The sequence below is a fragment of the Gopherus flavomarginatus genome, chromosome 3 (genome assembly GCF_025201925.1).
Source record: "Gopherus flavomarginatus isolate rGopFla2 chromosome 3, rGopFla2.mat.asm, whole genome shotgun sequence".
In the NCBI taxonomy this organism is placed as follows: domain Eukaryota; kingdom Metazoa; phylum Chordata; order Testudines; family Testudinidae; genus Gopherus; species Gopherus flavomarginatus.
In genome coordinates, this window is record NC_066619.1 from 254,609,078 (window position 1) to 254,621,417 (window position 12,340).

The 12,340-nt window shown below is 42.2% G+C and overlaps 1 protein-coding gene across 7 annotated transcripts in view; it reads left to right on the top strand.

The window, feature by feature from the left end:
• Positions 1-12,340, top strand: part of FAM184B (family with sequence similarity 184 member B) — a 122,951-nt gene that overhangs the window by 12,912 nt on the left and 97,699 nt on the right. For 2 of the 7 annotated variants that reach the window (XM_050947446.1, XM_050947449.1), the window contains exon 1: positions 2,287-2,993. In XM_050947446.1, the coding sequence (XP_050803403.1) occupies positions 2,859-2,993 (135 nt within the window). In that variant the 5' untranslated portion in view covers positions 2,287-2,858. Of the gene's footprint in view, positions 1-2,278; positions 2,994-12,340 lie in introns of those variants that run through there. The other 5 variants (XM_050947443.1, XM_050947445.1, XM_050947448.1 and 2 more) reach the window with 5 other exon arrangements.

The window sequence follows — 12,340 nt, forward strand, 5'->3', positions numbered from 1 at the left end:
TATTTATAGTCCTATCTAAAAGGCTCTCAAAACACTTCACAATTATACGAGACCATAAACACGCACACATTAATGTAAGTGTTGTGGAGTGAATATCCTTTTTCCTAATTGTTGAATTAAGTGTGTAAAACATTCATATCTTTCATTAGCAGTTATTCCTAGAACATATAAAAGAAGAAGATCTTTGTATGTGGGTTTTTAGAACAGAGGTGGGTTGCTGGATTTAGGTCTCTGTTGAGCTGATAGGAAAGGTCAGGCAGGAGGGCTTGAGGCTTATGGATCAAACCATTAGTTAAATTATATTGATATTTGTTTGAATAATATAAAGGGATATATATGATATACATGTTATAAAAGCCTGAATAAATACCGTTTCAGTCCTCATGAAGCTCTTAGCCAGAACCACAAAACTTGGCTAGTTTAAGAGGGCAAGTATTTTATAATAATTTTACCAGTGTTTGCCAATCCTGATAGTATTGATTTAGACCGTCTTTGAACGATGTATTGCTATTGACTCACCAGTTATGAAGGACTGTTTCTGACCTCTGAGTCACTCATATAGAATAAATGGGCAATATGACAAAGTGCTGCTATATTAGCAGAACAGCTTGTCACTGCTATGTTATTGTTGTACAAGAATTCCAGATAAGGACTAGGTAGGTTTACTTATTCTGCATGCAGTTTTTGTTCTGAACCCTTCACTTTTTTGTAGGGGGAGGAAAAAATATTTCAAAAATGTTTTGGAAGGGGAGGCCATATTTTGATGCTCTCCCTCCCCTAGAAGTAGCCGGGACTCGTGGGCCCAATCCAAAGCCCACTTAAATCAATGGAAAGACTCCTGTTGGCTTCAGTGAAATTTGGATCAGAACCTATATACAGACAATAAAATATGTACTGGTTAGGGCTGCCAACTTTGGTTGGATGAGTTCCTGAAGGTTTCATCACATGACATTATCTTTAATTAAAGATTAATCTTTAATTTCTGGAGACTACAGGACAGTCCTAGAAGATTGGCAACCTTAGTACTGTTACAGATGTACTATGCATACAAGTTTAACAAGAATGCCTGATTTTTATTTGAACTGAATGCTTGATTACACAATATGGGCTCAGTCCTACACCACTGAAGCAAAAGGAAGATCACCTCTAACAAAAAGGATGGGCTAACATTTTTCCAATTAGAAACTTGAGCAATGATTTTCTAGGCTATAATACGTTTTTCTAATACACTGAAGATTAGGCTTCTTGCAACAACCAACATCAGTATGCCTAATTTTAAGAAACAATACTATTGTTATTTCCAAGTGTAACAGAATAAATGTAGAACTTTGTTTAGTTGAAATTTATTTATAAAATAAATTGGAAAAAAAGTCATATGCGTGTTTAACATTCTTAAATATTGGTAGAGCACGGGCACCATGGGTCCGTATAACTCACCACCTATGCTCCCAGGGATCTCTGTCTTCTCCCTGCTTTTTTCACTTACCTGGGGCTGCCTTTTCCTCTGCTCTTCACTCACACTCCACCCATTTCTAATCCCCCTAGGCAAGGTCTCCTCTTCCCCACCACCCACTAACTGCGGCTTCTGGTGTCTCCCCCCTAGTCCCCGGGGGAGTGAAGCGGTTGAGACTCTTGCATGGAGAAGGAGCAAGCAGCACAGCGTCCCCTGAAAGCAGGCACCGCCACCTGGGAGATGATGGAGTCCCTGACTACCAGGGGCCTGCCGCCTCCACCTTTGGAATCTTTTGCACTGGCTGAAGTTCAAAGGATGCTCTAAAGCCTGGGGTCTGGACTGTCTTTCCCAGTTTGCCTTTTCATCCTTCTCTCCTTCCTTCTCCTTGCGTTTCTTCTTTCTCCCGATTTCTCTTCTTCCTTCCCTCTCTCCACCTCCTTTTTTAAAATACTTCCCGTTGCTTTTGTAGCATTATCTCCTTACCTTATCTTCACTCCTTACCGGCCCTTTCCTCCTCTCCCCCTTCTCAATCATTTCCCCTTCCTAGCATAGTTAACCTTTTGTGCCACTTTGTCTTTCTTTCACACCCCTCTTTCCCATGCCTCTTCTGCAGTCTCTTTTAGACTCGGAAGCCTAAATTCCCAGCAGGGGAGCCAGGGCTGCAGATGGAACCTAGGCACTGTGCCTCCCCTGCAGCCTACCAGTGTATAGAGAGTTTCTGCACTTGATGCACCAAAGGGAAACTGATCAATTCTGCGTAATAAGTATTGGAATTGCCAGGTCCTTCCCACCCAAACTTGCTCAACTTTCCCCCTACGTGCTCCCGGGCTGAAAGGAGCTGCTCCATCGCACGCGGGAGTGGCGGAGCAAAGGGAAACTGACAAGATTCGGGAAGTACTTCGCTTTGCCGATGCACCGTGGAGATGAGCCATAAAACAACCGAGCCTTCAACAAAGTGTCAAAGGCACCCGCCTGTGCCCCCTACCCTCGCCAAGCAAGTGGTACGATTTAGCCGGCAGACCGCCTCTACAATCTATCTCCAGCAACGTCTATGCTGCTGGCTGTAAGGCTGGCTCAGCGTCTCCTCTGGGGAATTTGTAGCATCCAGCCATCGGCATCTTCTCGTGGCGGAAGCTGAACCATTTGGAGAGAAAGAATTTAAAAAAAAAAATCCTGAGCAGGAGGAGCACATGTTGTCTGCCTGCTCCTCGCTCGAGCGTTCTGCCGAAGCATCGGGACATCTGCATAGAAAGGAGGGGGGCAGCGGTGTAGGGGCTGAAGTTCCTCTAGTGCTACTGGACTGGAAGGGGGGAGTGGTGCCAGAACTGCAGTACAGTACTTAGAGCAAACACACACACACCCCTTGCATCTGCTTTTACAGAGAGATTAAAATATTTCATGTCTGATGGCCTCTGGCATAAACAAGATTCATCAGCCCGGGACTTGCAATGAAGCTGAAGCCGCTCACTGCAGCTCGACAGAGGAATGCAACCAGGAACTCCACCTGCAAATGTGCAAGAAGATTGCCCAGCTCACCAAGGTAAATCTTGCTGTTCATTCAGCGCCTTTGGGGCGAGGGGGCCTGGGTGGGGTGGTGACTGCTTGGAAATTGCCTCTCGTGATGTCCCCCTCTCCCCCCAGAAAAGAGGAGAGGAAGGAGTTTTAGCTTATCTCATAAGGAAACACTTGGGGGACCTATGTGCAGAAACTTCATTTCAAGCGCTTTCAGGGTACTGCAAATCAACCTCACTAGATTGCTTGTTGCCTCTGCGGCTAGCGCCCAAGTCGCGGCGCACAGCATGGCCTCATTATAACAACGAGGGGAGGGAGAGCTGTAACTCTCTGAAGTTACGTCTGGTAGACGGGAGGATATTGTCCGGCTTTTATCTGAAATCCTTAAGGATCAGAGATTGTTTGCTTTTACTGGTGTTGAAGTAATACTGCCTACACGTCTGATAACTTCACCGTGTGGAATGCAATACTGCTTATAGCATATGCTGCATAGCTACATGTATCAGGTATGTTTGCGAAAATAAAAAATAGATTCAATTACCTTAGCCCAGGATAGGTACAGGGAGTCAGAGTGGACTAAAGTCACTAAACTACCTCACTGGGCGCTTACACATCTCAATATAGAGCCTGTCAGTTAATCCTGAGTTACACAGGTCAATCAGTGATTTAGCCTGGCCACTTCCTACAGCATGTCAAAGTTTTTAAAAAGCCCCAAACCCTGTAGCAGTAGTAACTGTCCTTCAAGCTATTTGTACACTACACTTTGTCAATGAAAGGAAGAAAACAAACTACTTCCAACCCAGGTTTATGTGCTCTGTTTCCACATATTATGCAAACTCAACACAATCCATGGAGACATGACTGCACACAGTCCATTAATCTATCTAATAACCTCCACTCCCTTCATTATTAATTTAAAAGTACTAACTTGAGTTTAAATTACCACGTGTACAAATATGGTATGAACATAAAGCAGTAGGAAATCATTAAAATATTAATGTTCACTGGGCAGGAATACTGTATTTTGCTACTGGTGACTTCTTCAGTTATCTCTAAATAATGACAAATATGGAGTGTGTGTTGTATGTATGCGGTCCACACAGATATACACAAGTGTTTTGTGTTTGTGCATGTGTATAGTAATGGTTATTTCTAATTATTTTACATACACACATGAATGCACATTTTTGCACATGAATGCACATTTTGATCCTATAGTAAACTTAAACTACTTGTCCACATATCTGTAGCATTTCATTACTTAGGAGACACTCAGACACAGCAGGGATGAGGTCCATATAAGTACCTAGAAATAATCGGCATGTAAGGTTATGACTTGTTTAATCATGTTCCCTTTTTATTTATCCCTGACATTGCTGCTCCCTTGCCCCATTACTACGCATGCAGAAAAGGTGACTGGAAGACTAATTTAAATGGCTCGTCATTTTCTACCTACTGGTTCAGCCACCATCATTGGTCCACTTTATCTTTGGCTGAGGACTCAAAATAGCAGCAGCCTCTTACACCTCCTCTAGTTACTGTTCCATGGCACACCCCACAGGATGTACTGAAGTACTTGATCCATAAGGATCACATTCAAAAACTAATTTTCAAGTTCTTGTCATTTTTTCAATTTGAAAAACAATAGTAAGGTTGTCAAGTATCAGAGGGGTAGCTGTGTTAGTCTGGATCTGTAAAAAGCAACAAAGAGTCCTATGGCACCTTATAGACTAACAGAAGTATTGGAGCATAAGCTTTCGTGGGTGAATACCCACTTCGTCAGACGCACCCACGAAAGCTTATGCTCCAATACTTCTGTTAGTCTATAAGGTGCCACAGGACTTTGTTGCTTTTTTCAATAGTAAGGTTATTACTTAGTTTTATTTTAAAAAAGTGAGACTTGATTGTTTACAGCACCAGTAGTTCATAGGATCACCATCTCAACCTTTCAGGTGATCCTGCCAGATCAGACCTGAGGCATATTTGTGCAGCAGAGTGGTGAAACATACTGGTGAAACTCTCTGTGGATAAATAGAGGGTTTCATTCTCTAAGGCTTTCAGCACACTGCCTTCCACAAGCATTTAAATCATATCAAAATTTTGCTTTAAAGCATCTTTAATTCCAAATAAATGTTGAGAGAAAATCTTTTATTCTGTCCCAAAATACAGCAACAGTATTTTGTAAAGTTTGTCTCTGGACTAGGAAAAATAAATCTGGTGTCTGTTCTTATTCACTGTGGGTAAAAATTCACCTGAGTGCAAATTCCTCCCCACCACTGAAGTCCTTAGCCAGTGATATGTGAGGCTTTTCAGAGCTCTCTGTTAGAATTCCACCACTGCATTCATGGGAAGGTTGGGATGATATCTTTGTCTTTGATAGGATTCATCCTCTGGATACTGCTACATCATCTAAAACTGAGATGATTTATCCCTGAAGCTCATAAAAATACATCTGAAGAGTAAATTCATACAATCGTAGGATGTGGCCCTTATGCACTTTTTTTTATTGCAATGAGATACTTATAAAGGCTAGACCTATGCAGAAATCATTGCAGGTTTTGGGCTGAAGTCTCTTGCCATTTTGTTTTTTAAATTCTTGATGCAGCAATGTTAAATTAAATAAACACAACAAAACACTACGCTAGAAGGCTTCATAAAAGGTCAGTTTTTCAAAAAGTGGCCTCAGAATTTCAGCAGGCAACATTGCACATGCAATTCAGAGCCCAGAGTGAGGCCAGCTGAAAATTTTGGCTTCTGTTTGGAAAATCTGTCTAAGTAGGTCAGATTTTGGCCTAGCAACTAAAAAGATGCCCCTTTGACTGGTCCCCTTCTCCTGACCAAATTCCAGTCTGGGAATTTACGTTACAGTAAATTCCCCCCTTCAATTTCAACTGGATATTGTATTCATCTCCACCTCTAACCTGAAACTAATGTATAATGTTGCTATATGTGGTTAAAGAGCTGCCTTCCACCCCAGAGGTGTCAATATTTCAGTGATGGAGGGGTGTGTGTGTGTATTGGGGTTGCAGCCCCACTTCCAGCTCCTCCATAACTTAGGAGATTCTGGCTGAACATTTTCCCACATCTCCTAATTCATGTGCACCCCATCCATGGCCCCACAAACTCACAGGACCTCCTTGCCAATCTCCTCCCGGCACTGGCAAAAATGTCCATCTATCACATGAGGAGGAGGAAGCTTGGGAGGGGGTTACTCTGACTTTAGGGACTATTTCCAGTCCCCCATCCAATCATGTCTCCAGGCAGATTTCCTCTAGGCAGTGTCCACTGATGCCTTAGACTCCTTTGAGGAGCAGTGGACACGGTCTAGGGTTCTCTGCTCAGTGAGAGCCTCAGGCTCCCTCATTTTTAACCTTGTGCTTCACTCCCATTCCTGTTTTTTCTTTCATTGTCCCACATACCGGTACTAACTTGTGGACTGGGCCTAGTGGTTCATCTCCCCCTCAGTTGAGGGGATGGGCCTTTAATCTTGTGGGGAGGCTCTAGACCCGTCTCTTCCATACTTACAAATAGTATCACTGCTAATTCTGCTCACAAGGAGGGAGATTATGGCATAGCTTTTGTACTTTCAACCAAGTGCGTTTTTGCATGGAAGAGGCTGAGGTTGCCTGTATGTACATAGCTTGTAAAGCATAGAAAAACCTTTGGGATGAAAGGTGCAAAATAAATGTCAGATAGTATTAGCAGTGGTTATTAATAACTATCTGCAAGTGATGTAAGAGAACATCAGTTTGGCTGTGGGAAGATGACTAATTTCATTTTAAATACTGTATAATAGAGTTGTATGAGTTTGAAGTACCGGAATCTAAAGAGTTCGCAAGCCAGCCCTGCTTATGGCATAGACAGAGCAAGTGGCTAAATAGAGCTTCACTGTAGAAAAGATATTCATATCTTGGTACAGAAAGCTGTAGATTGATTTTCTCCCCACAAAAACAAACAAACAAGCAAACAAACAAAACCATTGTTTTCAATACATCAGTCCCCTCACATTTTAAACAACCAGTAATCACAGGTACTTTCTCACTACTTGAGAGTTTAGCTGGACCTCCAGCTTCCTATGCTTGATATATGCCTATGATGTGAAGAAGTCTTTTTGTCAATACAACACTGAAAGGGTGGCAAGCCTCACACTGTTACCAACTCCCATGATTTTTATTGCATATCTGATGTTGTTCCAACTCCTGGATCATGTGAGAATCTCTATTTTTTTAAAAAAAAAATGAAGTTTCTAGTTGTTCTGGTTCCAGAGCGAAGCTTAAAAACATGAACAGTAAAGTTTCAAAAATGTTGGTTGGTTGGTTTTAAAATCATGAGATTGTTTTTGATAAAACTCAAGATTTTTGGAGGGTTTGACTCAGGACCTAGGAATGTTTGGTGTTGGCAATACTATGTGTGTGTGCACCAATATTTGTGTAAAATATTCCTAGTCGGTGTTTGGATGCCTCAGATTTGTGTCCTAGAAAGGGAAGGCAGAAAAACAAACACTTGCTCAATGGATTTTTATTAAGTCTATATAAAACTTTCATAATGAAATCCATGCAAACCTGAAATTTGGGTCCAGTTTGCCAAAATCACAAACCTTGCGGCAAACTACATCCAAATTTCAAGTGGACCCTTGGAACCTGGGGAAATCTATGGGTTTGGTGGAAACTATGTAAACCTAAAACAAGGTAAAATTAGCAGTTTCAGCTGATTTTTTCTTTGAGTTTGAGTTCTGAAAACAAAACACCGGGCATGTGAACTCACAAAGTGCATGTTGTAAAATGTAAACTGCCAGCTTTCACACAGTTGTAGTTGTGCTCGACTGATACAAAGACCACTTCTGCTCTCAGATACATAGCTATGCAACCCCAATGGATTCAAATCAATAGGGATTTAAAAATAGGGAGCTTTCATGTCTGGAGTTGAGTGTGGAATTTGGTCAACTACATATTAGTAATTAAACTTAGCTTTCTGTATTGGACCCAACCTAGTGCAAATACTACTACAGTCCTGGCATACTGTCTGTATTGTGCTTGCCAACTCTTTGTATTTCTGCTCTGTATTGCAATAACATTCAACTTAGAATGAAATGGCAATTTTCATTAAAAACTTTGGGCCCAATCCTGAGACTTACAGAGTACCCACAACTCTATAATTGTACTCTGTAACTGCAATTAACTACAAGAGGAGTTACAGCACTTCTCAGGATTGTCCCTTTTATTTAAGACAACTTGAGAAATACAAATGAGCTTTCAGAGGACAGCAATAAGGAAAATGGATCAACTTTCATTTAAAAGGAGATTCTGACATGACTGGCAAGAACTAGGCGTTCTACAGATATTCATTATATTCAAACTTCTCCTTGCAGCCACACCAGTGGGTCTCAGTCTATTCCAGACTTTAGTCTCTTAAGCAGAGCCTGGCATGCATAAGATATCCTACTAAAATATGTAATGATATTATCAGGTAAGCAAAAAGCCATTAGTGAGATGAGTGCCAGCCCAGTGCTTTAATCACAAAACAGTCTTTTCATCCTTCTGCTATATTTTCCCAGGGTTGAACTCCTGGAGGCTGATGGCAGAATATTCTCAGTTGGGGTTATCTGCCCCTCTGGAACTCATTTCCCCCAGGGATCCATCTGACTCTGTGTGTCTAGTGATTGTTAGGCATCTGTGCAAGATGTACATTGTTTTTGTTTGGCTGTTCAGTTACGTGGACTGTGTTAGTCAGTAGAGAAAATTGGCTTATGGGAATGTTATGTGCATTGAAGTTGGTGAGACTACTAGTCACATGCTTAAATGTAAGCACATGCTTAAGTGCTTTTCTGAATGGGGGCTTTACTTTGCTTAAGCACTCCCTTCATTGGCATCCTACATCAGTTAAGGCCCCACCCCTCTGCCTGCCGGAGCCCCGAATGCCACCCACACCAGCAGCCGGAATCCTGAGCTCCACCCGCACCTCCCGCCCATGGCCAGAGGAGCTCCAGGCCAGCCCCAGCTGCCAAATGAGAAATACACTGCACTGCGTTTCCCCTCCCGAGACCCTGAGCTGCCCAGCAGGAAACCCAAGAAGCTGAGGAGCAGATACTGCCTTCTTAGCTGCCCAGGAACCTGCATGGTGCATAATAATAAGCAAAAATTTCCTCCAGCAGAAGCCCACTCCTAGCCTGTGCAAACCACAAAAACCCGCAACCTGGTGTCCGGTGGCAATGGCTGCGCCAGAAGTTTAGCCTCTCCTGGTCTATTATACCGGCAACCTATGGCAGCGATGCAGCTATGCTGCTGTAGCGCTGTACTGTAGACACTTACAGCAATTGGAAGGGGTCTTTTAGGGCTGTCAAGTGATTAAAAATATTAATAGCAATTAATCACATGATAAAAATAATCACAATTAATCACGCTGTTAAACAATAATAGAATACCATTTATTTAAATATTTTTGGATGTTTTCTACATTTTAAAATATATTGATTTCAATTACAGCACAAAATACAAAGTGTACAGTGCTCACTTTATATTTATTTCTATTACAAATATTTGCACTGTAAAAAACAAAAGAAATAGTATTTTTCAATTCACCTAATACAAGTACTGTAGTGTAATCTCTTTATCATGAAAGTTGAACTTACAAATGTAGAATTGTATACAAAAGAAAACTGCATTCGAAAATAAAACATCATAAAATGTTAGAGCCTACAAGTCCACTCAGTCCTATTTCTTATTCAGCCAATCACTCACACAAACAAGTTTGTTTACATTTGCAGGAGATAATGCTGCCTGCTTCTTGTATACAATATCACCTGAAAGTAAGAATAGACATTTGCATGGCACTGGTGTAGCCGGTGTCACAAGATATTTATGTGCCAAGTGCGCTAAAGATTCATATGTCCCTTCATGCTTCAACCAGCTTTCCAGAGGGCATGCATCCATACTGATGATGGGTTCTGCTTGACAACAACCCAAAGCAGCGCAGATCGATGCATGTTCATTTTCATTATCTGAGTCAGATGCCAGCAGCAGAAGGTTGATTTTCTTTTTTTGGTGGTTTGGATTCTGTAGTTTCTGCATCAGAGTGTTGCTCTTTTAAGACTACTGACAGCATGCTCCACACCTTCTCCCTCTCAGATTTTGGAAGGCACTTCAGATTCTTATACCTTGGCTCGAGTGCTGTAGCTATCTTTGGAAATCTCACATTGGTGCCTTCTTTGCATTTTGTCAAATCTGCAGTGAAAGTGTTCTTAAAATGAACTTGTGCTGGGTCATCATACAAGACTGCTATAACATGAAATTGTATGTTATTTGGCAGAATGTGGGTAAAACAGAGCAGGAGATATACAATTCTCCCCCAAAGGAGTTTAGTCACAAATTTAATTAACACTTTTTTTTTAACGAACCTCATCAGCATTGAAGCATGTCTTCTAGAATGGTGGCTGAAGCATGAAGAGGCATATGAATGTTTAGCATATCTGGCATGTAAATACCTTGCAATGTCGGCTACAAAAGTGCCACGGAACACTTGTTCTCACTTTCTGGTTACACTGTAAATAAGAAGAGGGCAGCATTATCTCTTGCAAATGTGAACAAAGGTGTTTCTCTTAGCAATTGGCTGAACAAGAAGTAGGACTGAGTGGACTTTTAAGCTCTATAGTAGGGGTCGGCAACCTCTGGCATGTGGCTTGCCAGGGTAAGCACCCTGGTGGGCTGGGCCAGTTTGTTTGTCTGCCTTCGTCGGCAGGTTCGGCCGATTGCGGCTCCCACTGGCGGCGGTTCACTGTCCCAGGCCAATTCGGGAGGCAGAAAGCCACGGCCTGCACATCCCTCATCCCCCGCCACTTCTCACTGCTCCCATGAGTTACCTGTGATGAATCGACAGCCCTAGTTTTTTCCTATCGCTATAGTACAGTGGTTTTCAAACTTTTTGTATTGGTGACCCCTTTCACGCAGCAAGCCTCTGACTGTGCCCCCCTGTAAATTAAAAATGGGGGGGTTAATTTAATTTAATGGGGGCTTGTGGATGTCAGCTCCATCGAGCAGACAGCTCACGACCCTCTTGTACCCACCTTGTGACCACCTGCGGGGTCACAACCCCCAGTTTGAGAACTGCTGTAGTAAATCCACCCAAGAGGTGGTAGGTAGGCCAACAGATTAATTCTTCTGTTGACCTAGATGCATCTACAGTGGGAGTTAGGTCGACTTAACTACATCACACAGGTTTTGAAGTTTTTCATGGCTCTGAGCAATGTAGCTAGGTCGACCGAAGTTTTAGGTGTAGCCTATGTGTTAGCCATCTAAGGTCTAGCTTCCTGGTAAAATGTAAGGCAGGCACAATGATTGATCTCAGCACTCCATAGAAGGGTTCAATGTTCTACAGAAATGAGGCAGCGTGAGACTACATCTAAACTAGGATTACATTTTTAGAGCAATGATTTTTTTTTCTCATAGGCATACAGTATTGACACGGATCACCATGTAGACAGGAAAAGTTAATCTCTTTCAAGGCATCTTAAAGGATTTCAAAGCCCTTTGTGAGCATTAAAGACTCAGGCTAGACTTTCCAAACTTGAATGCCTAAGACACCCTCCCATCTCAATGGGAGCCAGGAATGTAAGAGGCAAGGGAGCTAGGAATCCTTGGTCCCACTAAAAATCAGCCACTTAGGTTCCTAAATAGGTAAGTGTCATATTCTGGGGTGCAGTTCAAACCAATGAGGCCTTGTGTCACCACTTGCCCTGTAACCCTGGGTGCCTCACAGTGCTCTGTTGCTGTAGCTCCCAACCTGGACTGCTCCAAACCAGCTTACCAGCGTGCAGGTCATATTCTGAGCATCTGTGTGCTAAACAGCCCTAGTTCAGCAGCTCTGACCCCAGCAGCTCACTCTGGTTTCCATCCACTTTGGTTACGACTTGCAGGGTGACTCCAACACATTCCCAGTTCCAATTTTTTCCCAAAACCATGTGCTCTGCAAAGTCCATCCCTCTCCTGAACAGTTCAGAGAAATAATATGGTTTGTTCATTCCCTTAAAGACACACAGACATATCACAGCTTATTAACTTAACTAGTGTGAATTCACCCTTCCCTATAAACATCACACTGATTCGGTTTATAGTAAAATAAACCAAATATATTAAAATTAGGACATAGATTAAGTGATGAGTAAGAGGAATAAAATTAGAAAGGGTTACAAGCAAATAAAAGTTAAAGTGCATCTAAAAGTCTAAAACTTAAATCTAGCAAGACACACATGTTGTTCAAGATGGTTTATCTCAGTTATTTTTCTTCCCAGCCATGGCTGATTTTCCCTCAGTCAGGATCTTCCAGAATAGTACAAGGTGCTAGCTTCCCATGTCTTCCTAGGTGAAAGTAGGTTCCTCACCT